We start from the raw sequence: 25,112 nt of genomic DNA on the forward strand, positions 1-25,112 counted from the left end.
ACAAGCATTACGGAAAGGGGGGTTTGAGTATTAAGCTATGTACCCGCAAAGGAAGGAAGTTCGTCTACTGTAGCCAAATTTGTTGTCCACGCTTCGAACACAAGGTCTGTCTTTCCGCAAATGTAAGTCGGGGATGACGAGCAAGGGTCACAGACACAATCAAGCAGTACCCGGCAAGGCTGCTGGGGGAGGATATAACAAAGCCCTTTACAAGGCCTTCCTAATATTATAGACAAAGTATGTTCTACAGCTCGCAAGCAAGATTGAGTATGATGGACTGATCTACATTATGAAAACGGACTGACACATATTTTTTTTAAACATGGTTTTAAGCCCTAGAGGCTTCCTCATCTTCAATGAAGATGGAATCTAAACTGCTAGTTGAGTTTACGACTTATCTTCTACATGCGCTAAAGTAAGTGGAACTATTGATGCTTCGGGATCTATGATTGAAGCGACGAAGCGCTAACGATAGCGGATATTTTGTTGAACTGCTCCAGGTCAGGCTTCAACAGAGTCTTCCTCTATGCTCGAATGAATGGAAAGTGATACATCACCTGGCTAACAGTATCCCCTTTAAAGTATAGTGATTATTGGCTCTGTAAACTTTGTAAAATGCCCCGCATCCTATCTTTATGGCCTTTACTTCCTAAGCAATAACTGGCAGTAGCCTGATTATTGGATATTTAAGGCTAATCGATTGTTTTAATTGCTATAGAAATATATTTACCATTATTAACATTTGAGAAATAGTTCTGGCTATAAATAATAAATATACTAAGCTAAAACATTAACAAGTCTGCAGGTAATAACACTACTGAGTTGTTGTTGTAAAGGGGAAGACACAAAGAGTATAAGTAAAATCAAGGGTGATACAGGCATCGTATGCCTTGGAACTTTCAAAACAACAAAAGGTGTTATAACAGCTATAAACGATGACATAAGAACTTCATAAAATGATATATGATTTGGCGGCCAGCCCGTAATGATTTGAGCACCTAGATTGGCGAGTCCTATAACCTAAAGGTCTAAGTCAATGAGATCATCTTGGCTGTTGTTTCATACTCACAGATGCGGCTAATATGTATCTTATAGTAGCTTCTGTGTATATACGTGACTGGTCTTGATTTGTCGTGAGTTTCTGTATGTTCGATTTAGCCTCAAGTGTAAAAGTATGTCACTATTTCGTGGAACCTCTCCTACCTTCCTTCTAGCATCGAGAATATTAAGATAGTTCTGTATATCGGAAAGTACCTCAAGACTCTTTTGAATCCGTTGTACTGACTCAGGAGCACCAAGGTCTTGATAGAAACTTCCCCATAGAGGATGGCCCGGCGCTCCATCTGACCAATGGTGTAAGTCCTTTAACAGGAAAGTTTCAAATCTCTCTAAAATCCTGAAGTTCGTGCACAAGAAGTTTTCAAGAACATTCGAGAAATGCCTTATCCAGTATTAGTTATGTATAAGCAAAAGTTCGTCGGACAGAAGGTTCGTTTTCTCCTCCTGGTTAGCAAGGTCAGTGATAGAACGACCGCAGAACCGGGGATTACTCACAAAAAGCTTTAAATTGGCGTCAAGAGTCAGCTGGATGTGGCGATGATATTCGGTAATTTTCTCCAGTTGCATGGCTAGTGCACCGAGAGCATATGCTCGAGGCGACATAGTTCTCTTGATGTCAACTGTATGATCCCCCAAACTGCTGCTCAGAAGTATGGCATCATTCGAGGACTCACTAACGGCCGGTGGTTCGTCGAAGCCCTCACTCTATGGGATGACTGCGGCCTATAAGGTTAAGATTTAGGCTGCAAATATAGATAATAAATAACAATATAATATTTTTTTTTCCTAATATAAGCTTTTACCTATAAGCTTTTATAATAACTAATAAATCTTATTATAAGCCTTAAGGCATTATAAAGGAAAAAGATTAAAAGGTATATAAAAGAATATAACTTTAAGTTTATATTTCTATATATATATTATAATATAACTTTATAAATAATATATCTATAGTAATCTAAACTATTATTAGCCTAGACTATATAAGCTAAAGGACTTAAGACTATATATATAGGTTCCTTATTATCTTTATTACTTTTAATATTTAAGTTATTAAGTATATATCTAGGTAAATAGATTTTATAATACTTCTTAAGGTTATTATCTTTATAAAAAAATAGCTTTTTAATTATATTAATATCTCTAGTAAAGACTATACTAAGATTACCTTTTTTAGCTATAAAGTATTTACTATAGTTATTAATTACCTAGATATTAATATCCTTAAGAACTTTACTTACTATAAAGCTAAGAAACTAAAAAGGCTTATAAAAAAGGAAAATAAAAATATAATTAAAAGGCTATAAAAAAATATTACCTAGTTACATAAATTATAGTATTATAAAAGACTATAAAGGTAGTAATATAAGCTATTAAAAAGTTATTAATTAGAGTTATTAAATAACTTTAAGAAGAATTATATATATACTATAATAAAAAGGTTAAACTATTAAAGGTTTTATTAATTAAGTTATTTAGGCTAGCTAGAAAAGTTAAAGTATTAATACTTTTATTAAGGTAAGTTATATCTAGATAACTAGAAGCTTTAAAAGCTAAGAAAATACAAGCTAATTAAGTTTATAAGATTAATATATAATAATTTTTAACACGATAGAAGCCCTTACTCAGGCAAGCCGCTGTCCAGTATCGTTCATTTGTGCCAGTCACGATTGTAGACCATGTTATATGGTATAGGTAGGTTTTTTGTGGCTGGGGAGCTTCTTTTTCACTTCGGCTTTCGCAAATCATTTGTTGCTGGTAGAGAAAGGAAAGGCTGACGCTGGATCGAAGAGCAGCCCTTCCAGTGACGGATGTCTTGCCGAAAGCATCATGACTTGCAATAACTAAAAACGGCAGACTGAACACTATTTGGAAAGTGCTTCCAAACCAGGTCTATCAAGACATTAAAATGTTAGATTCTAAGCTTCGACCAAGAGATAATCGCTAGTTACTTACGTCCTGGGTCAAACTTATCATAGGGCTTGGTTCTTTGGCAACGAGGTTGGAGAAGAGTTCCTGGAATCTTCTCACTGGAAGATCATCTGTAGCTTTATCTCTCTCTCTGACTCTGCTAGGGTCAATGTTCCAGACGTAGCTGTGTCTCAATTAGTCTCCATGCTACTAGAAATGGAGCTTGGTGATGCTTACATGCACCGCGGTGTGTAAGTTGTAGTATCGTGACTATTGGGCGACCTCTATTGAAATCATGTCAGTCGGCAACTACAGTGGGATAAACCCTTTTCAGTCTGCTTCATACCTTCTCTTTGAGCCAATCCACGAACTTACGTCCGTCGAGCGCTTTCTTTATACTAAATAAGTGCTCAACCCGTATTTTAGGCTGCATCGTTTCATCCTCGTTGCAGGATTCCGTGGTTGCGTCGAAAGAAGTGCCATGGCGTCGTGAAGTTTTCGTTATCTTATGTTCCCCAAGGGCGGCTTTTGGACATGATAACGTGGAGACCATAGCTTCTAAGAGCCCGCACTCGAGTGTGTTGAACCTAGAAAAGAGCTGTCTATCGCCCTCCAGTGGATTGGGATTTTGGCCAAACAGACTTCGGCATTCGTCAGGACGGAGCAAGACTTCAGGACTGTCGTTAGTAGATGATGACCCTTCTCTTGAGAAGTATTTGAAGACGTTTGTCATTGAATCATAAATCATACCCCATTTGCCGGGTTTGATGCCTTTCGATGCAATCTGGAGTTGACCTTCCTGGGCCCTGAGTGGGGGAATAATGCCCGAGCTTGTCTCAAATATCCGGCACAGGCTGTCCCAATTTGTGTCGAGGGTGGATACTTGATCGCTTGACCTCATAGCTGCATCCACATCGAGCCGTATCTGGCATTTCCACTTCTGACGGAATCTGGCTTGGAGATCATTCAACACATCCAGAATGGGAACCATGTACCAGATATCAATTTCGGGGCATCCAAGCACAACATATCCAGCAAGTAATCCGGTCCGCTTATCGAAAACAGCCGAGCCAGAAGTTCCCTTCGGCATAGCATTGTCAGACTTGATGCAATATAATGCTTGGAAATCTTTTGAGCCCGGAGGTCGCAAGAGTGACGATGCTGGGAATATCATGCCCCCCATATATCCGAGTGATGCTGTCGCAATGATAACCTGTCGAGGCTCTGTTTCGCTTTGTAAGTCGAAGGCTTCAGATTTCTGTACCAACTCTGCACTCTTGGACGTAAAGACCCCTGCCCGGAGATCTGCGCGTATGGGAATGAGAAGATAGTCCATTTCCGTGGAAATTTGGCAATTCTCTGATCCGGGTGCAAAGCCCAAATACGAGGAGGCATGATCAATGAGGAACTCTTCAAGGACTGGACGTTCTGAGAGACGGAGATGTGGCGAAGAAGGCGGGTGAAATGGCTCGTCTATGGGTTCTTTATCATTGGAATTTGCTTCTGCTATGGTTGTGTCGCTTTCGTTTTGTTGAGTAGCAACCTCTAGAGTTGAATTGCTTGATAAAGATCCGGGAACTTCATCGTCGGAGATATCGGACGCTGGTGTACCGTCGTCGTCCGCTGAGATGTCCCAAGATGCAACATCTTCGTCTACGGAACAACCTCTGTCGGTATCATCATCGCTTTCGTCATCCCAGTCGTCCCAGTCATCCGTTGTGCTTTCAGTGGCATCATGTGTAGCTTTCTCCTGGAAGTTGACAACGTGCGCCACAGTGAGCTGATAGGTGCGGCCATCGAGACTTATCAGCGGTCCTGCCGTGGCTGTTTGAAATCGCACCTCTCCTTTTCCATACACCTGGCGTGCTTGTACTTGACGACACAGGTAGCTATCACCGGTGATGCATGGGGATATGCGAATAGTCTTATATTCGTCTTTGGCAATGTTCTTGCCCTTGTCGCCCCTTCGTAATCCAGGTTCATATTCCAATTTCTCTTCATCTTGCATAGTCTGCTGAGGTTCGCAAGATGTCTCTGGGAGGGTTGCTTTGCTGATGACTTTGAAGCGGTCGAGAGCTCCACCTGGCTGGAACATCGGGCAGCTACTTAGAAGATCGCGCGTGAGCCTCCGTATTCTGCGATCGCTGCATGAAACCACCACGAATGTTTTTGCTAAGTTCTTTGAGGCCCCGATCTGATAAAGGCCTATCCAAAGGTTGTGGCTAGACTCTGGAATACAAGAGTGTCTAAGTAGGTTTTGAATATTGGACCGATGAGTGTTGAAAGTTGTGAGATCTTCGCCGTGAGCCATCCAGACCTTTTGTTTACCGAAGAATGACTTAGGCTTAGAAAGAATGCTGGAATAGTCCATAACTTGACTTATAGAGCCTAGTCTGCTCTAGAAGAAAACTAGGACGACATTAAGAGTCGAATGATGGTGGAGGTTCAAAAGGTGTACGAGTCAATTGAACGCCGCTTAAAAATCGAAGAGGGGTTTCGATCATTACAAAGTGGAGGTAACAGAACAGTCGGAAATTAACAGGAAAGTCAGTAATTGGTTGGTCTCTGCTAACAATCTTACGCCCGACTACAGTGACAATTCATGCCCAAGGATGTCAGGCATCATTGTGGTGCATGAAAGGAGAAGATCTCATCCAATGATGCAGTGCTGAGGACGCCACATTGTGACTTGTATAGCCACTGGGCGACAATTACAAAGCACATATACGTGATGTGATGTGCGACAAGGCAGACAGAATTGGCTGTGTAATATATCAGGGGCCTCAAATTAAAAACCAAGATCTGGCTGAGGGCAATGTTCATTGTGCTCGCCAGATAAATAGCAAAGAATTATTCTTTCTTGCCTATCTACCATGTCCTTAGCATCGACGCTTCTCGGCGCTTTACCCAGTTCCATTCAGTTACTTAATGGTGACAACGTGTCGAAGCTCGACTTCAGGGCATACGATGCATACGTCAAGAGACAGCAGAAGCTATTTAGTGACCTGAGTTCGTCGGCAGTCAACCCTTTCGATACGTTATCACTCGGAAACGTCGCAGACCATATTCGAAGACCTAAACATCGGGATCAAGTCATCTCCTACATATGTACATCATCTGGGAACCGCGATGTTAACGCTTGTCAAGATGTCTTGAATCTTGTGGCTCGACTTATTCTGATGATTGAAGTGGGCAGTTTAGAGAAAGACTCCGGGTTCTTGCACCAGACTGGCCCCAGGCCAATGCCTCTCTGGGATGAGGATTCTCTAGGCAGCTTGACTGGAAAGCTGTTCCCCATCTCAAGTCTACAGACCTGCAGTGGAATGGCAATAGCCCCAGACTTATCTGCATGGAGTCTTGAAAATGTTGCCGGGATCAAGATTGAGTTCACCGATAACCTGGCTGACCATTTACGCTTGACCAACAACAATTCGCAAGTATATATCTTTCACCACGTTGCTTTCCTCGAAACTCAGAGGAATAGGTGAGTATCCCGCCTAAATTTACGTAGGGTCTAATTTCGTGAAGTATACACTCCCAAAGTCCCGTTCTCCCCAAAGGACTAGCGGAAGAGACCCTGAGAACCCTAGCAGTCCTATTTCCCCAGTCCGACCACTGGGCAGTATTACGCTCTAACCGCAAAAAGCAAGTTTGGCTAGATAGACTCTGCACTCACTCCAGCCGCATGATAGATCCCCAGCTAGCATGGTGCGGGACCCCCGGTGGAGAGATCAGATATCTCTCCAACTTTTGCTTTTGGAGAGATCGCTTACTAATTCTGAAGGAGGAATTTGATCATTCGACACCGGATTCGTTCTCTCAGTGGTGGTATGACCGACGGAATGGAGTGCAGTGGCATAACTTTTGGGTAGCAATAGTTGTCTTGGGACTGACAGCTGTGTTTGGACTGATACAGTGCATTCTTGCGTCAATACAAGTTTACAAAGCCTATCATCCCTAGATTACTATCCAAACTATAGCTACTCGATCGATACCTTGATATCTCACCTCATGAGGCTTGCCAGACGCCTGGTCCACCTCAAGCTATGGAATTGTTATCACCTGCCAATAATCAGACTGATGGTTTTGTGTAGCTGCCGATGGTATTATGTTCTGGTCTTTCGCCATGTCAATTGCAGAGTGATTTCAGACCACCACCATTGGACAAACGTCCGGCAAAACATCAACCCGTTGGGCGGCTAGGAGGTGCAAGAATACTCCTGACATTGAACTGAGGTACGAAAAGTACTTAGTCTACGATCCTCTAATTCTATACTAAATTATACTAAATTTACTTAGAGCTTTTTGTCACTTATGATCAAGGTCCTAAGTTTTATTGCATCCCCCGGAGCGGTAAACCCCTGTCGTAAACAATTATTTCCTCTCAGTAGCCTTGGTCCCATAGTCCAGTTTCGAAAAAGTCGTGCGACAACAACTCGACATTGAACAAATCCAGATCTCCCGGCATAGTAAACAAAGAATCTATACAATCTTGACCAGATTCCACTGGCTCTCTTATCTGACCAGAGTCCGGGTCGTCGTGCAAAGGCATGACAAAATGGCTTTTGAGATACATCTCGGAATCTGGATTTTTCTCAGAGGCACCGCCAGTCCCTGGCCCTGAGTTTGAGGCGCCAATCTGAGGGGACTGAACCCTAGGAGTCAACAGTTCCCAAAGCCATGCGGATTGGAAACTGATGTTTGTCCCTTCGTCTGAGTGCTGTCGGCGGTTTTCGTTGGCCAGTGCCTCCAGCTTCCTCAATATCTCAAGCTAAAACAATGTGTGAGCACTCATCTGAGATCCAAATAACAGGTAGCGTACCTTTTGGTTGACGTGAGGCCAAGTTACAGCAACATGGCTGAGAAACACATCGCATTTACCTAATTCTTCACGAGCCCGCCGCGAGATCTTGGGATCCGCTGAGAACTGAAAGAACCATGACACTGTCGCAGCTGCAGCTACAAAGTCTGCCACCATCGGATCGTCTATATCCATTAGATCCATAAACGACTGGAGAATCCTAAACAGGGATCCTGTGTGAAATAGCGCCATATCAATCCTCTGTTGAAGGAACAGACACGATGGGGGGACATCCCTGGAGGACCTGAGTAAGAACAAGTGGACGAACGGGTGGTTTAGCACGGCGTGGATGGCATGCCAGATAATTTGGCTAGCCATGAATGGATCCCAGTATTCGCGATGTGAAGATATTTCTGCTGTAGTTCGGCTTGGCAGAAGAGCCTTGGAGAGAAAATAGGTCGAATCGATTAGAGCTTCGTGCTCTATCATCTCGATGTTCAGCTTTGTCTGCGTTGAGTCTGGTGACCAAGGCTTTTCAGTGACGCCTCGCCGTAGACTATGTAAGTAAAATCGAAGCTTTCCCCAAATCGACACAAGACGAATGTGAACGCCAATGATACCAGGATCACTGCTCAGTATGGTTCTGGGTTGTGCTGTTTCTAACTGTGCGCGTTCTGGTACGGTAGTTGAGAGTGTCGATTGAAGTGCAAGTGGCTTTGGAGCGCTAATAGGAAATTGAGGAACTCCAGGCCCAAAAGCATCTGGCATCGTAGGAACAAAAAGTCGTTCGAGCATGAAAACACTCCAGTGAGCTCTAGATACGGAGTCATCTGTTAGATAAGGGCTACTGTCAAACGAGTGGACTCGTAAGGCCTCTAGTCGTGCAGCAGTACCAGTAGTCATCCAGGCTCGTGCGAGTTGTTGATCTAGAATCCCGATGAGCTCCTGAACTTCATGTGAAGGCACGTGTCTTACTGTTTAGATGCTTCATAGCGATAAGGCAAAGGGATTGTATTACTTCTGGTGATATATCCCCCTCAGAAGCCAAATAGCTCACGGCCTCCTCCGCCTTTTGGGTGTAGAAGTCTCTTGCAAATGTTCTTTGATCATCGTAGAAAGGATGGGTAGATAACATCAGAGTGAGAGCCATGAAGCTCCAAAGTAGGAAATGAGGGCCGTCAAGCAATCGTTCCTCGAGTCTATTTAGCCCGAATAGCGGGAGAGGCTGAAGATGGATCTTGGTTTCGTAGACTTTGACGAAGTGTTTAAGAGCCTCCTGGGTTGGCTGGGGTCTGAGATGCGTACCTTGTATCAGCTTAGGGTGTTGTAACTTCTGTAATTTAGTAGTGGCTAGTGCAGAGATACTAACCTTTCCAGTGAGAACTTTCGGTTCTCAAGCTCATGGTGAGGGATGTCTTGCGGCGATGGTAGGGCAAAAGGTAATGTAGATTGGCAATTGGGAGCACATTCATGCGCAGCAGGATGCTCGTTAGTTTGAGCGAGCTCTTCTGCCTTTCGCTTGTTGGCCCTTGCTCTCTTAGACTTGGCACTGCTTGCGGGTCAACTCGCGGTGATTACTATAGCATGCCATGCGTTCAACTCACGATGACTTGGTTTTTGCCCTTGGCAAGTAAGAACATGGGAGACTCAGACGTAGGCAATACGAACATGTAGGTCTTTGACCATCACACTTCATCTTTTTGCGTCTACATGGCTCGCAGGCGTGTCGCGTCAGTTGTTCCTGAGTCGATGGCATGTTTCCTGTGTGTATCTGCAGGTATAGAGTGCATGTTGACTGTTATTGGGGAAGTGGACGAATTCAGTGGGTACGGAATATTGAAGTTGGTCGCAATAATGATGAGTCAGCCGTAACTATGGGTACGGAGAATGATCAGGGGACAAACAGACCAATCCCATGGTCTCGGAATACTGGCGTCTCAATGGTAGCTACTTGGAGCCTAACATGAGATAGCTGAAAATAGATAAACCGCGGTTAGGACCGAAGTCACTGTTTGGATACGGCTGTCCGCGATCCTCCGGACAATGGGTATGGAAAAAAACAGGGATTGCGACAAAAGGTGCAAAACCACTTACAAGTTAATTATATAAATCGTCAAATACTTCCTTACTGCGATGGCTCCTCAGGCCTGTCCTTCTCATTCATCTCAAATACACGATATACAGAACACTCCGTTGCTCCCAAAGTTATTTATCCACAACGAAACACGGTCACGAAACCACCGTCTGGCAAAATGACACAAACTAAGTATGTCGAGAACAACTGCGTTATCACCGATAGAAACGGCATCGTTGAGAACATCCACCGCGTCCATGTCGCAGTCACAGACTCTCACGGCAACATCCTTTACGCCGTTGGCAACCCTGCTCGGGTAACTCTAGCCCGGTCGGCCGCCAAGCCTGCACAAGCTCTCGCTATCATCGAGACGGGCGGTTTCCAAGACGCAGGCTTTGATGAAATCGACCTTGCCCTCATGTGTGCGTCGCATAATGCAGAAAAAAGGCATGTTGAACGTGCTAGAAGCATGTTGATCAAAATCAAAGCGCACGAGAGCGACTACCGCTGCGGTGGACATGCTTCGCTAAACCCTGCTGTCAACCAAGACTGGGCCCAGAAGGGGTTGGATGTCACGGGCGGAATCTACAACAACTGCTCTGGCAAACACGCTGGCATTATTGCTGGCGCTCTCGCTCTAGGTGCCAGTATAACCGATTACCACAGTCCGGATCATCCGATGCAGGTTCAGGTGAAAAAGGTCGTTCAGGAGCTTTGCCCCGAGCCCAGTCTCGTTCAATGGGCCACCGATGGCTGTAATATTCCCGCTCCTGCATTTCCCCTCTTCTACTTGGCACATACCTTCGCTGTCTTCGCCGCCGGTGCAGATTCTGCCGAGCAAGAGGCTTCACCATCTCCGCGTACGAGAAATCTTTCCCGGATCTTCCGTGCGATGTCCAGCTATCCGGAGTTCGTGACAGGAGAAGGACGTTTCTGCACAGACTTGATGCAGGTGTACAAGGGGCAATTGTTCGGTAAGGTAGGTGCCGATGGATGCTATGGAGTTGGGATACGTGAATCTGAGCAGACTCTAAGCGTGGGGGCACGTGGGTCGTTGGGGATCTCTGTCAAGGTTGACGACGGAAATCTTGATATCTTGTACGCCGTGGTGGTTGAAGTATTGGAACAACTCAAGATTGGGACGTCAGACACAAGGCAAGCTTTGGAAAGCTGGCACCACTTCGAGAGAAAGAACACGATGGATGTTGTAGTAGGCTCTGTCTCTTTCGATTTCAAGCTACGGTCAACTGCCTGATAGAGAGTTCCCATTTAGGAAATGTATGAGTAATAGGGACGAATGTTTGTTAAGGGTGAGACATGTGAAGCGGGTAGTAGTAGGGCCACACTACCCTTGCGGGAATTCGCACCGATCCGGAGGTTCTAATGGCTATGGCTCTAAGGCAGAAAATGAAGGTTCTTCTTCGTTCAAAGTTTACCTCGAAGGAGAGAGATCATGGGACCAAGTAGAGTATGCCATTAGACCTAAGACAAGATGGGACAGGCTGAACTATAATAATAATAAATACTGTTTGTTTCTTCGTTTCAAAAGCATAATGACCTGGATTCCATAAAAGGTTATAGAGAGATGGAATGGAGCGCCGGCTTTATACTGGCCTACGACGCGCTGCCAAAAGCTCCTTCACATCCCCTGGCACTTTCGGCCGTGGTAGGAAAGACAAAATTGACATGTCGTATCTGTTCCTGAGTGATTCGATTGTTGGCTAGTTGCCTTTTCGTCGGTTGAACAATTCTTGTAATTTCTGGCCTATCTCTTGGTCATAGATTTGATGGGACTTAGGTCAGCACTAGATTAATGACTGGCGAAGACAAATTACTGTACCTTTGAAGCTGACTTGCAAAAGGTTTCGAGTTCAAAGTTGCAACTCCATTGTGCAACTTTTATAGGGTCGTCTTCACCCATGGCGAGTAAAGCGTGTGTAATGCTGTCTTAGTACTAAAGTATCAGTTATTGAGTAAGACAAAATAGAAAATAAGGAGCATGGACATACAGGTTCATGATCGATGGCGTTCGGTCAGAGATAGCAACCGAAGCCTGCCAACATGACGCTGTGAAAGGATATGTATTCTGCGCCAAGTTCTGATAAACAATTTGCATCAGTTGGCTAAGAGTCGTCTTTCGTATATGCGGCTCTACTATGGGGTTTGCCTCGGGCATAAGCTGCGCGTTGAAGGCCATGTCTATGTTCAAGAGGTAGAAGGGTGTTCAGTTCAGCTATTAAAGACAATTCTGAGAATAAAATGGAGGTTCTTGTATTACTTGAAAGACATACTGAAGAGTTAAGATGAAAGAAGATGAAGCAAGTGGCCATAAGTCCATTAGGCAGCAGTTGTCGGCTGAGCGCTGGTAACTGGCTGGCCTCTGCTGGCCCGCTGACATCCCCGCACCCAATTAGGTGGGAGTTCATGACCGCGGTTCTTGATCATCGAGAGGGTTAAAAATAAATAAGCTTGTCTAATCTCTTGAAATCGGAAGCAGAACTAGAAATGCATAGAGGGAAAATTAACCTTGGGTATTAATAAGCTCTTCTGCTCTTAATCTCCATGACACGGTGCAGATTGATTCACGCGACTCAACTTCCCGGATGAAGTCTTGGTTGGCTCAAGTCAACAGCTACGGGGCCGCACGACATAGCTCGAGATGAAGGAACTGAAGATCAAGGTAGCAGACATAGAACTACATATTCACTCCATATACATGGCGATGAAGCTCCTCTATAAAATCATTATGATACCTAGAGCAACGACCATGATAGAGATGGTGAACTCCGACGACAGCTTGATAGATCCACTATCGTATCCGATGTTGGATGAATCGTTCCCAAAGCCCACGGTGCGTAACCAAACAGGCGTCTCATCTCTAAGACTCAGCGAATCCGAATGATATGCATCGATAACCCCAGAGACACGAATCTGAATAAAGCCATGCGCACCAGGGCTACCTGTTTGAGGCCCTGACCACTCAGTCGTCGCATTAGGCCACACATATGGACTTGCAGAAAAGACAGCGTCCATAGTCAAGTTCGCTGTCTTGTCATCGAACAAGACACTAATATCGGGCCATCGAAAGTCATCCCAGTCCTCCGCCTGCCAAGATCGGTACTCCTCTATACCAACTCTATAGTCACCGCTTAGCTCGGTGGTGTTACACACTGGCATGGTGAGGTTTAGACTTGACGAGTAGGATTCGGGGATGTTGCGTTGAAGTAGGGCGCTGATGTTGTAAGCTCCGGAATTGGTCTGGGTAGTGGTGAAGTTGAAAATATCAGGGCCTTTGCCCTCTTGGGGTCGCGAATAACCATCTGGGCTTGGACTGCATGAGGGTTAGAAGATTTGATATAAACAATGTATGAGAGACGGTTGACTGACTGCACAGAATATAGGGGAAATTGCAGCCCCCCGGGCTGAGATGAATACGTAAAGTCGGTGCCCAGAGAGGATACATTGAACCCCGCTGAGGATTTTGGGATGAGCGTCAGCCAGAAAATAACAGAGTTAATCCCAGCGTTCCATTTTCCTTTCTCAAGAATACTGAGAATTGCGTCGTATTTAACAATTTGGGTCGAGTTCTTTAGCTCAGGACACAGATTATCCGTGTAGTTGGGGCCGAAAATGGTCTCGTTCCAGACGTCTCCAAAGATGGGTCTCAATTCGACTTCTGCGGTCGCGTTGTAATACCTATCGCGAGACCATTTAGTCTAGTCACCACCACAATCTTTTACCGCGTAAAACTCACGATCCAACCCATTGATAAAAGTCGCCGAGACCTGTGACATTGCGAGGACGGTAGTTTGTAGAGTTGTCGTAGTACTCGTCGTCTTTCGCGAGGCATAGCGTCAGCAGACAGAACAGGACTGCATACAGCTGCACTATTCGATTAAGGCCCAACATTATTGCTCATATTGTATGTAAAGAACGGAGTGAACTTGCGATGGATGCAGGAACAATGCGAGTTATATCCGTCATCTACCCAGTATTGGATGCGCCAAGGTGGTACGGTTCATCTCGCTTAGCCTGTTCTGTGGGCATTCAGCCTGACTTTTATGCATCCAATTGGCGCCAAGCCGACATCAATCCACTTAACGGCCAAGAAGCCGGCTTGGCTGTCAGATTGGCATAATTAGCAAGTCAATCACACTAGTTCTTGAGAATAGGTAGTATGTTCAAGATATATAATAGAGTAGGTTATAAGTGCGGCATGAACTAACTTCATTTAAGTTTATCGTTAGAGGGTTAATTAACCCCCATTCCATAAATCAATCCAGGACTTTCCCTCCTTGGCAATTCAGCACGGCTTGCTCTCCAAGACCGTACCAAGCTAAACGCTGTTAAAATCGGATCAATTACTTATTAGAATGCCAGATTCTGAGTCTCCAGTTAATCGAGATGAACCACTTCTCCTAGCTACCATTCCTGTCTTGACATCTACGTCAATTCTAAAAAGACTGACGTTTGGTTTTCAACACTACCGGTAATCTAACCGCTTTAGCTTAGTTACCGGCAGTGGGAGAGTCAAAAGGGGAGATAATAGTTAGCGTTAAGAGTTTTATCCTTTTTAGGCATACGGCAGTCATGTCTATAGGCTCTTTCATCTTAGTTACGTTTTGAGGTCCACACAGCTTACTTGATTGCCGAGAATCGGCAGTGGAAGAGACACCAATATGATTTACAGATCACTCCAGTTCACACGAAATCCTTGATTTAACCTCAAGAAGAACTGACGTTATTGATTCTGACTTGATGAATAAAACAGTTAGTTTTTCTTTAATCGTCTGCAGTCATAAGCGTATAACATCAAACTAATGTATCGCAACCTTCAAGCGTCTTGAGACGACTTGACCTTCAACCCACTCCATTAGACCCTCCTAGCATTCCAGACCTTGATAGTGTTGTCGCTCTCTACTGTGATCTCCACGGGAAGTGAGGGGAATGTGGATATTGAGCCGGCCATGTGATATCGGAAATGCACTTATAAGGAAAAGGTGTCCAAGTTGCCGTTTTATCCGCCTGTCTTGGCCCACCTGGTTTGGGGGTTCTAAGAGACTTTGACTTTATAGATCTTATGCTGATATATAAGAGGCTATATATCTTTAAATCTACAAAGTCTAGTCCTCTATTACCTCTTCATCTCAGGACCTGTTCTTAATCTGAATATGTCAGAACTAGTAAGGTTGCTTAAATTGTCAATATTCGCTTCTAATCTATATCCTCAATACCCCCCACGTCTCGATCTCAATGACTCGAAGAACTAACAGAAGCCGCTTAAGAATATTGCCGGTTTTTAAATAAGCTCAGACTATCACCTTCGGGATTCTCCCCGATGGCGTTCATCCTTGTACGCTCTTCTACTAGGGTACCCCAAACCATGTTTTCAGCCAACCACTTTGACACATTATGTTGCATGTGATCCGGGGCCCCAGATTCCCCCGCACATTATGGACAGATCAGTGGGGGTTGAGATTTACTTGCAGGTTTAAGCGGCATTCCCTATTGCCCTCTCTTAAGATATAAAGGTGCTTCGCACCTGCGACACTAAAGATCTACAGTTCTTGAATCTAGCATTCTCTAAGTCTAAGTTTCTATTCGAATCTCAATTACCTTAGTTTGAGTTATTAGGTATCATGTCGAAGAACGTTAATGATGGCGATGTCGCCGCTGCTCCTGCAGCTGAGCACGCTGACCACATAGACAACATCACTCCTGTCAAGGAAGCCGATAAAGCAGCTCTGTTCCTTAAGGAAATGTCCGTAACTGGACCGATAATTTTCACGCCCGAGGAAGAACAGGCCGTTCTCCGAAAGATCGACTGGAGAATCCTGCCCCTCATCCTCATAGCATATTTCTTCCAGCAACTCGACAAGTCTACTCTTTCGTACTCGTCTGTTTTTGACATGACCACCGACGCCAATCTCCACGGGACACAGTTTTCATGGCTTGGTTCGTCTCTATACCTTGCCCAGCTGGTCGCCCAGCCTCTTGCTGCCTTGACGCTTGTCAAGTTGCCTACTGGAAAGGTCATCGCGGGTGCTATCTTCCTCTGGGGTTCGTCCCTTTGTATAATGAGTGCTTGCACGACTTTCAAGACGCTTCTGGTTATGCGATTGTTTTTGGGAACCTTCGAGTCTCTTATTGGTATGCTATGTTCCAACCACCAAGCTCATATTATAGGGAGTTTGGGAATTTTGTTGACATGCTTATAGCTCCCTCTCTTATTGCTGTTACACAGATGTGGTGGAAGAGAAATGAACAGACTCTGCGTACCTCGTACTGGAGTGGTATGAACGGATTGACGTTCATAATCGGCAGTCTCTTCACATTCGGACTTGGTCACATCCAGAGCAGCACTCTCTTCTCTTACCAGGTAAGATTCTCCAGAGAAACGAAGATTTCCCACTCACTGAGCCGTAGATAATCTTCCTCTTCTGCGGCCTTCTTACCGTCGCCTACTCAATCCCCGTTTACTTCCTCATGCCCGACTCCCCGATGGAAGCCAAGTTTCTTAGCGATAGAGAAAAGGTTGTCACTATCGAAAGACTCCGATCAAATCAAATGGGTATTGTTTCCCGGCAATGGAAGTGGGAGCATGTGAAGGAATCCATTCTTGATCTCAAGACCTGGTGCTGGTTCTTCCTCGTCATCACCATTTCCATCCCCAGTGGTGGTATTAGCACTTTCGGATCACTCATCGTCAAGTCCTTTGGTTACAACAAGTTCCAGACCATCCTCTTCAACATACCCTTCGGAGCAGTCCAGATGTGCGCCATTATTGGGTCCGGCTGGCTCGCCACCAAACTTGGCCGTAAGGGTCCTATCATTATGCTTCTTTGCATTACTCCCATCGTTGGATGTGTCTTGCTTCTTAAGATCCCCCACACTGATGACAAGAAGGGCATTTTGCTGTTCGCCTACTATATTGCAAGTCCTTCAAGACCCTACCGATCATCGAGAGCATTGTTAACAAGGCTTCTAGATCTCCGTCTACCCCGGAATCACGCCCCTGATCTTTGCTTGGGAGGCCCAAAATACCGCTGGTGATACCAAGAGAAAGGTCACCACTGGTGTCATGTTCGTTGGCCTATGTACTGGCAATGTGAGTGACTTTGACTAACCGCACTTGTTACTGCATATGTTGACCAATCTCACAGGTGATTGGACCTCTCCTCTACAGTACTGACCAAGCTCCCCTTTACCGCAAAGGCCTCATTTCCAACTTGTGCATGTTTATCCTTGTCATAATTCTTACGGCGTAAGTAATTCCATGACACCTGCCTTGCTTACACAGTTAATTGACAGACAAAAGTATCGTAACCCTCTATCTTTTGTTCCTCAATAAGTCCCACGCCCGCAGGCGCTTAGCTCTGGGCAAGTCAGAGGTTATTGTCGATCGATCCATGCTTCAGAGTTCTGTTGCCGCTGAGCTCGACAATAATGAAGAAATGGTGGCACATGATCATGACTTTGAGGATATGACAGACCTCAAGAATGAGGATTTTATCTTTGTGTATTAAGGTTCGAGGATGCCTATCCTTTATTGGGGAACAAATGCCGATAAAGACTTGCTTTTAGTATATTCAGATATTTTCTGGCTCTGATGTTACCTGCCTCAGCTGGCAGGTGGCATGTCACCTGTTTAGAGTGCTCTCGGGTGCAATACCGAGACCTGGAGCTTTTTGAAGCTGATCTACACCGTGTCGAATGATATAAACATTGGGTGACGGCGTATCAAAAGAAGAGTTATGACATATCTAGACACCTCGCGATTGTTGCGAATAGAGTTTCCTTTCCCTTCCTCAACATAACACAAACAAGGCGTCATGCTCCACGCCCAAACACAGCAACAAACTCAATACAAAGTCAACTCATCATACAACTGTATCCACGCACCCTGATAGATACCCAAGTCATCAAGTGACCTTGATGCGCAAGCAGACATCACCTATATAGAAGGAGGGTTTGCCCAGGCAAACTTGTTTCATGCTGCCCAACTCTGTACCATCTCATCTCCAGCATCAGTCACCATGGAGTTCAACATCAACCGCGACTTCAGGATTTTAATGAGAGGCAAACCCAACCGACCGGACGCGGATAACTTTGACAGAGAGAGTGACCGCCCCCGATCCCTTCTTCTAGACAAGGTCATGCAAGGTCGACCCAGGGCATCCAGCTGCAAGCTTCTCCGCCTCCCCGCCGAGATCCTTGCCAAGGTCGTTGACTCGCTAGACGACACGGCATCGCTGGAATCCCTCGCCGAGGTCAACAGTGATTGTCAGCAACTTGCTTGTTGCTCTCATTTTGCACAAGTCACTTTCGATTACAGCCTCGAAGCAAAACGATTTGCATTCGATCTCGTGGAGGACAAGAAGGCTAGATCCATTCGTGGTTTTTGCATCCGCAAAGTTATATGGGCACCTGACCCGCAACATGTCGCGAACAACCATCGAGAGCTCTATGAGGCATTCTACGACGAAGAGGTTGAACCACTCACCGACGAACAAGAACAGGTTCTCTATGATGAGGCGTGTGCGGAGTACGTCGAGGCGCGTGCAGCTACAGTCGAAGCTATCTCATCGTTACCCAATCTTGAGACCCTCGTCTGGAAAGATGAGTTTTCTCTGGATAAGAACTTTTTCGAAAAGATAACGCGCTGCTCGGCGCGACATATCGAGCTGGACAGGCCGGCGATTGATGACGCGTGGTCTTTGACGCCACCTCTTACGCCTTCGACTTGGCCGCTCAGGTCTCTCAAGCTGGACGTTAGTTTGGCACACGACAAATTGAGAGAGATTAAAAATAAAGGCGAGACGGGAACGCATCCGATGACGAGATTTTTCTCGACTTTGTTTCATCTCTGTTCGTCTACCCTCGAGTCTCTGACGTGGACTTATTCGGGAGAAATCAGAGATAAGGACGTCCCTATTTCGATCGGAGAGACAGCTGTGTCATTTCCTCGCCTGCGATACTTGAAGCTCCGATGCGTCAAGCTCGACAGCGTTGCCATATCGTCTTTTCTCACGGCGCACCTCACGTCTCTTGGCTTGGACGAAATGGTACTGACTAATCCCTCGACCTCTACTTGCGAGCCTTTACGAGATCTTGAGGACTTTGCTGTTTCTCATCCGCCAACAGAAGCTCCAGCTTGTGAGCGCATCGCAGAGTTCATCTCGCAGCATACGGGATTGCGCAGACTATATTTCCAAGAGAACCTGGAAGGAATTAAGTATCTGGATAATATCATTCTCCCCACACTCAGCGGCCTTGATTTTGGCAATCTCAAATCTTTATACCTCGCATGGGGAAAAACTCAAATCCCCGACGAGTCCCTCCAAATGATTGCACGACTTGCTTCTCTAGAACAACTGAGTCTCCGTGCTGGAAGACCTTGCGAATGGAAATACTACTGGGATGTAGATCATGACAAGCTCCGTCATCACCTCCGCCCGCTCCAAAGACTCACCAAGCTGGCATTGGCCCACGACACGTATCCCCTTGACGTGGATAGCCTCCCCACCGGATTCTACTACCACTGTCCCATACCACCCGAGTCTGTGGAGAAAGCCAACGCGAGACCCGAGCTTGATAGGGAAGAGATGACTGACGGAGTGGAGGAATACACGACGAGATGGGAGAGGACCCATCGGAACCGTATGCTTGATCAAGCTGAGCAGTACGCTGCCATCTTTCCGAAACTTGCGTGGATGTTTTGTGGGCAGCGGCCGATGGAGTTTGTGAGAGCGTCTGAGGGAAAAAACGGGCTTCCAAAAGCAATACCTTTGACTAAGGAGAGGGACCAGTGTCGTACATATCTAGAGACACTTTTTAAAGCCTCTGACTAGATAGCCAGTGACCTCACAGAAACTATTAATTGATACGATCTTCGAGACTTTTTTCAGGACGCGCTTGGTAATGTTGTTATTCTTTGATATTGAATGAGTTGCTTACAAAGTATGAATCTGCCTTCTTGAGAATCCTGCTACTGGCCCTGAAATTTGTGGCTACCCTAGAAAGAGCGCGTTTCTCTGCTAATGAATGAATAGCCACGAACAGTTCAACAGTGTCTGCCATCTTGTCGATTCAGATAATAATTACAAGATCACCACAGATTCGTTGACACTGAATCAGTACAACTTTTGTCGCAGAAGTGAAGTTGCAGGTATATAGAGTGTATTTCTAGTGTACACCTGGCATGGGCAAATAATCTTAATCATATAATATTGGAGAACATATATGTAAATCAGCGGCGGCTCAGAAAATCGCATCATACAGTCTGTATAGCCAATACATTATATAGCCCGTCCCGTCCATAAGAAGAAACTATGTACTCGCTATAGCGGATTTGTGATTGAACGTGAGTAGAAGTTGTAGAGATACTGGACATTAGAGATAAGCGATAAGATAAGATAAGATAAGAAGATCCAAATCTCCATTGGAGCAACTGTGCTAACAATATTTACGAAAAGAATTGAAGGACGCCAATCTCAATCAGCTCCCAGTCTTGAACTGTTTTGATCAACGTCAAGACGCAGTTGGACATTCTTCAATTGAGATTGCGAACCGGCATGCTGGGCCACCTAAGTCAGCCCCTGCTCATAAATACTGCACTATCTCAGACGAGCACCAGGAATCAATAGTTCTCGGCGCGACATCTCCCGATACAACGTAGCACAAATACGATACTTCAGATCCCGAATCTCCCATCAATCAAGCACATGGGGAATTCGAAATCACAGACCCACGGCATCAAATCTCAAAGAATCCACAGCAACAAGATCCTTCGACAATTCCGACCTATGATTTGCTACCAAAGGATGCAGTCGTTAGCGTGTGCTATACGCCGAGGCTAGAACCCTGCTCAGGACCAGGTAGACGGTTCGAGCAGTCGTACCGAAATCTTGGTACCTGAGCAGTCGATCAGTGGATTCAGGGATCCATGGTGAAGAATCTGGGCCGCGAGATCTACTTCGAAAAGAGGGGTGGTAGGGAGGCCTATCTCTAGACTATATATTGTATGTCACTGGTCCTCGGAGGTAGACGTTTCCAGTTGGACCGGGGCGTTAGTTCCGCGACTATCCAACAGCGTACTAGGTATCTGCAAACAGCTATCTTACCTTAGCCTACAAAGATACCCAATGTCAGGTGAGCAAAGTCACATGCTGATCAAGTCAGCCCATCTCCCGGCGATTCGCGATGTAACACCAACAGCCCTCACCTATCGCTGATCACCCTCCGGTAACACACGTTCCCGAACATCGGGTCCCAAGATGCACAAAGTAAAAAGTCCGGGGCAGTACGGAAGTCAAAGCGCAGCAAGGGTCCTCTGCGAGATTTACTTCCTCGGGAGGCGAAAAAAAAGAGAAACTTGCAATGGAGACTAGCGGAGTTTTGTATCTCCCCGGTGGAAACTAATGCACCTAGACCTTAGTGTGAACTCTGTTGATGGGCAAAAGCCACGAGATGGAATGTCTGCCACGTTTTTGTCTCAAGGGAGAAGGTCGTTAAACCAGCCCTACAGAAACAGAGTAGAATAGCGGTTTGAATTGAGGATGCCACGTTTTTGTGACAGTTTGGCTTGGGGGATGTTGTGCCGGTTTTGCAGGCTGAGGAAGGGAATGTTATCAGCCACTGCACTAGACTACCGTGGCTAGCGTGGGTTAGAGTCTATCGACATAGACGAGTCATGAGGGATCCATTCTCATCGCGCCGCAAGATTAGATTGAGGGCGACTCAACACCAAGAGCGCCACTGTATACGATGAATAGTGTCTTTTTCTCAGCATCAGTTCTGGTGTCGACAGTATCTGACTCAATGATGCTTGATACACGTGGGCATAATCTCCTTAGTTGTGATGCCCCTCAGAACGCCGACGAGAGCCAGACTGCTAAGGAGGCTGAAAGCGCAAAGGCCTGCCGTAAAGAACACACTCAAAAGCGGCATACGTGTTCGCATTGAAGAACTCAATCTCTTAATATTATCAACAGCATAAAACTTCGTCACACCCTTCATCAACTCTCCCAGCATTGACTCGCGATGATCTCTACAGACGCCGCAATTCTTCGGATCGTGCCAAGTTCACCGTTCTCGCTACCCCGCATCCTCGGCATTTCCTCCGCCGAGATCCAAAACGACACTCTGCCTAACAATACTTGTTCCAGTTAGAACCCCAATCTCATCAAAATCACAGGGGATGGTGCACTGTTGACTCGTGCTGGGAAAAAACAAGGCAAACAGGTACGATTACTAAACAAATACTGGGTATCAAGGCGCCAGCGTGTTAGCGTCGTCTCATAAAATTATAACGCTCAGATACAAAATGCCCGTGAGTAAAAAGTATATTCTATTCAGCAATTTGTGCTGTGCTTCGATCCTTTGGAATGCTTGGCTGAATCAAACCGTTGGGCGAACAGACGGTGGGAGATCTACGGCGGGACATCGCGAGCATCTTGATCATAAATGACAGAAAAGAAATACCAAGACACTAGAAAAAGCCAATCTAAAATATAAGGGGGTAACAGAAAAAAGGATCCACGATTCCCATTGATCTGCAGCAGCTGTGAGTTGGAGTAAGCTTAGCGGGGTACCCAATGACTCGGTCAATTTTACACCGACAAGGCTTCAGGGGATTGGAGCCCAATGCGATAAACAAGGCGGCCGATTTGCGAATATCTGAGTTTGTGGGCAAGGATTTGGGCCTGAAACTGTGGTGATGTGCTTTTTGACGCTTAGACTGCAGAGAAGCGACAGTCTTCCATCATCTGGGGTACAGCAATGTCTCACTGATACCCTCATAATGTAAAGACACTTTGTCTTATTGCTCATGTAAACACTCTTGGCACTCGATATGTCCATTGAAGCCAGAAATATCCATCCTCATGATTCAGGGTTCATCCATGAACATACTTTCTTAGCTGTTTGTCCATCTCATTTGGCCTCCCAGTCTAGCTCCCCAGCCTAGTCTCGGGGCGACAGAAATACGAGAGACCATTCCAACCACTCACGACACACTACGATGAAACCAGATTTGCTCATCCTTTTATTCTGTCCCCCGCCGTGTTCGGCATCTAACTAGCTCCTCACGCCGTTAGGTCCCAACGCAAGCCACTTCAGCCTCCAATGGTGATCGGCAGTAGAGCTAAAACAGGGGGCTTTTCGTAGCTAGTCAGTTTACTACCGAGACTACTGCATCTGCTGCAGATTCTGCAAGCCTGTTTCTTAAATCCAAGCAAGGAGCCTGTTCCCTTTTCTTTTTTCCACATTCCTTTTTCAGCTGTGGCATTATCCGTTTACAGCAGCTGTTATATCCTCCTCTCTTTTGTCTTTTGTTGGTTCGACGTCAAGATGACAGGAAGAGGCTTCCTCGTCCCCGACAACTATGTCGACGATCTTCCCAATGAGACTGACATGAACATCGCCTCCATCGCCTGGGGCTTGTCGCTGGGCATCACGCTCTTTAACATCGCAAAGGCGATTCGACAGACGAGATCTGCGTGGAATCGAAGGAAGAGGGTCACCAGTTACATTGCGTTGGTTTGGGCCGAGATCATCTCGAGTTTTATCTTGGGTGTTATGTGTTGGTTTTATCTTCGGGGTGATATTGAGCCGAGCATGCAGTTTTTCTTCTTCATCAGTAAGACCACCAAATGCCTAGGGAGACGAGAGTATGTGCTAACAGTGATAGTCGTCTGGTGGTCAACGCAAGTCCAGTGTCTTATCCAAATCATCATCAACCGAGTTTCGCTATTGATGGTTGTTCGATCCAACGGTACCAAGCTTAAATGGCTCTGCTTCCTTATCCTTCTGGCTATCAACATCAGCGTGTTCTGCATCTGGGTCCCCGCTCGATTGCAGATTAGCGAGGGCTATATCCACCTGAACAACATCTGGGATCGATGCGAGAAGGTCATTTTCGGTATTATGGATGCTGCTCTGAACTTCTACTTCATCTATGTCGTCAAGCAGCGACTTGTTGCCAACGGTCTACATAAGTATACCCGTCTGTATCAGATGAACATATTTTTGTGTGCTATCTCCATCGCTTTGGATGTACTCCTCATCTGCATGATGTCTCTGCCCAACGGCTTTGTGTAAGTCCAACACCAGCCGAGAGTGTTTACCTATACTGACTTCCTCCAGTTACATTCAGTTCCATCCCCTTGTCTACCTTCTCAAGCTTCACATCGAGATGAACATGGCCGATCTGATTGGCAAGGTCGTCCGCGCCGGTAACAACGATCAACGCGGCGGCCACGACTATTCCTCACGATCGCGAACGACAGGAACATCGCGGCCTCACGGCACACGATTTGGTCAGACTCTGGCCAGCGCGCATCACCGAACACATATTGAGCTCGGCGAGGAGGATGAGTATGAGCTCAAGGAGCGTGAGAAGATTGAGGGTATCAAGAAGACTGTCGTCACGCAGATTGTGCATCAGAATCAACAGCAGGATGATGATAGTGAATCTACTGCCGAGGAGCATAACGATCGTGCTGTTAGCGAGGCCAGCTCGACTAAGCATTTGCATCAGCGGAATCATAGCGGTGTTTAGACCAGGGCATTTCAAGTAGAGGAATGATACATGCGAGGGATATACCCAATAGAATATTTATATAGATTTTTTTTAATGTTAATGAATGGCTAAAGGCTTATTGATCTTCACGTCTGTTCACAGTTATTGTCTCTTGATGCCTTGACATGATGCAATTGATGAGCAAATGTACTGTTCATACCTTTTGAGCCGTGACTTTTGATGAAGATAATGGAATCACTTGGTGGAGGTGACCTCGCGGATTATTCCGACCCCGCCGAGGTAACCGTAGCACCCGAAAGCTTCGCCGAACGATTCAAGCCACATTCATCCTAAAAATCAATAAATCCAGCTAATCTAGTCAGGACGTTGCAGGATTCTAGGCAACCAGACTAAAAACCCTCCTCGGGGGGAAATAAAACACAGACCTCAAGACTGACCATGCTAAAAGGATATTTACTAAATTACTTAGTATAATATAAGAAATAAAATATAAGAATATTACTATTAAATAAAGAAAATCTTATTAATTATTCTTACTTATATATATTTTAAAGGGTATTTTTATTTTATTTTCTTAATTAGAATAAAAATAATCCTACTTAAGTACTTGGGGTCTGTGTTTTATTTCGCCCCCCTAGACCCTTTAAATGAAACAGGGTCTACCCATCATGACTCTCGCCGCGCGTCCCGTGATCAACGCTCCTAATAACTCAATTCAAGCCGGC

At 45.5% G+C, this 25,112-nt stretch overlaps 8 protein-coding genes across 8 annotated transcripts; 5 read left to right on the forward strand and 3 right to left on the reverse strand.

Moving 5' to 3' along the window:
- Positions 1-2,501: 2,501 nt before the first annotated feature.
- FSUBG_13136 (uncharacterized protein) lies at positions 2,502-5,065 on the reverse strand (the record flags this gene model as incomplete). The annotated part of the gene is made up of 5 exons (XM_036677996.1): positions 2,502-2,506; positions 2,685-2,952; positions 3,016-3,154; positions 3,208-3,254; positions 3,317-5,065. 5 exons carry the CDS (start codon positions 5,063-5,065, stop codon positions 2,502-2,504), a joined length of 2,208 nt encoding a protein of 735 aa, XP_036531395.1.
- A 778-nt stretch (positions 5,066-5,843) lies between these two features.
- FSUBG_13137 (uncharacterized protein) lies at positions 5,844-7,064 on the forward strand (the record flags this gene model as incomplete). Its single annotated transcript, XM_036677997.1, has 3 exons — positions 5,844-6,454; positions 6,514-6,838; positions 6,951-7,064. The coding sequence occupies 3 exons, from the start codon at positions 5,844-5,846 to the stop codon at positions 7,062-7,064; spliced, it is 1,050 nt and encodes a 349-aa protein (XP_036531396.1).
- Positions 7,065-7,354: 290 nt separating this feature from the next.
- Positions 7,355-9,174, reverse strand: FSUBG_13138 (C6 transcription factor; the record flags this gene model as incomplete). The annotated part of the gene is made up of 4 exons (XM_036677998.1): positions 7,355-7,741; positions 7,793-8,697; positions 8,747-9,076; positions 9,141-9,174. The coding sequence occupies 4 exons, from the start codon at positions 9,172-9,174 to the stop codon at positions 7,355-7,357; spliced, it is 1,656 nt and encodes a 551-aa protein (XP_036531397.1).
- Positions 9,175-10,023: 849 nt separating this feature from the next.
- Positions 10,024-11,100, forward strand: FSUBG_13139 (asparaginase; the record flags this gene model as incomplete). The annotated part of the gene is made up of 1 exon (XM_036677999.1): positions 10,024-11,100. The coding sequence occupies one exon, from the start codon at positions 10,024-10,026 to the stop codon at positions 11,098-11,100; it is 1,077 nt and encodes a 358-aa protein (XP_036531398.1).
- A 1,478-nt stretch (positions 11,101-12,578) lies between these two features.
- On the reverse strand, positions 12,579-13,754 carry FSUBG_13140 (uncharacterized protein; the record flags this gene model as incomplete). Its single annotated transcript, XM_036678001.1, has 3 exons — positions 12,579-13,176; positions 13,233-13,541; positions 13,600-13,754. 3 exons carry the CDS (start codon positions 13,752-13,754, stop codon positions 12,579-12,581), a joined length of 1,062 nt encoding a protein of 353 aa, XP_036531399.1.
- A 1,730-nt stretch (positions 13,755-15,484) lies between these two features.
- FSUBG_13141 (allantoate permease) lies at positions 15,485-17,371 on the forward strand (the record flags this gene model as incomplete). Its single annotated transcript, XM_036678002.1, has 6 exons — positions 15,485-15,995; positions 16,064-16,224; positions 16,272-16,703; positions 16,834-16,953; positions 17,009-17,109; positions 17,164-17,371. 6 exons carry the CDS (start codon positions 15,485-15,487, stop codon positions 17,369-17,371), a joined length of 1,533 nt encoding a protein of 510 aa, XP_036531400.1.
- Positions 17,372-17,881: 510 nt separating this feature from the next.
- On the forward strand, positions 17,882-19,696 carry FSUBG_13142 (uncharacterized protein; the record flags this gene model as incomplete). Its single annotated transcript, XM_036678003.1, has 1 exon — positions 17,882-19,696. The coding sequence occupies one exon, from the start codon at positions 17,882-17,884 to the stop codon at positions 19,694-19,696; it is 1,815 nt and encodes a 604-aa protein (XP_036531401.1).
- A 3,499-nt stretch (positions 19,697-23,195) lies between these two features.
- Positions 23,196-24,405, forward strand: FSUBG_13143 (uncharacterized protein; the record flags this gene model as incomplete). Its single annotated transcript, XM_036678004.1, has 3 exons — positions 23,196-23,484; positions 23,536-23,941; positions 23,991-24,405. The coding sequence occupies 3 exons, from the start codon at positions 23,196-23,198 to the stop codon at positions 24,403-24,405; spliced, it is 1,110 nt and encodes a 369-aa protein (XP_036531402.1).
- Positions 24,406-25,112: the final 707 nt, after the last annotated feature.

Source organism: Fusarium subglutinans, assembly GCF_013396075.1.
Source record: "Fusarium subglutinans strain NRRL 66333 chromosome Unknown NRRL66333_c0000312, whole genome shotgun sequence".
NCBI classification, from domain to species: domain Eukaryota; kingdom Fungi; phylum Ascomycota; class Sordariomycetes; order Hypocreales; family Nectriaceae; genus Fusarium; species Fusarium subglutinans.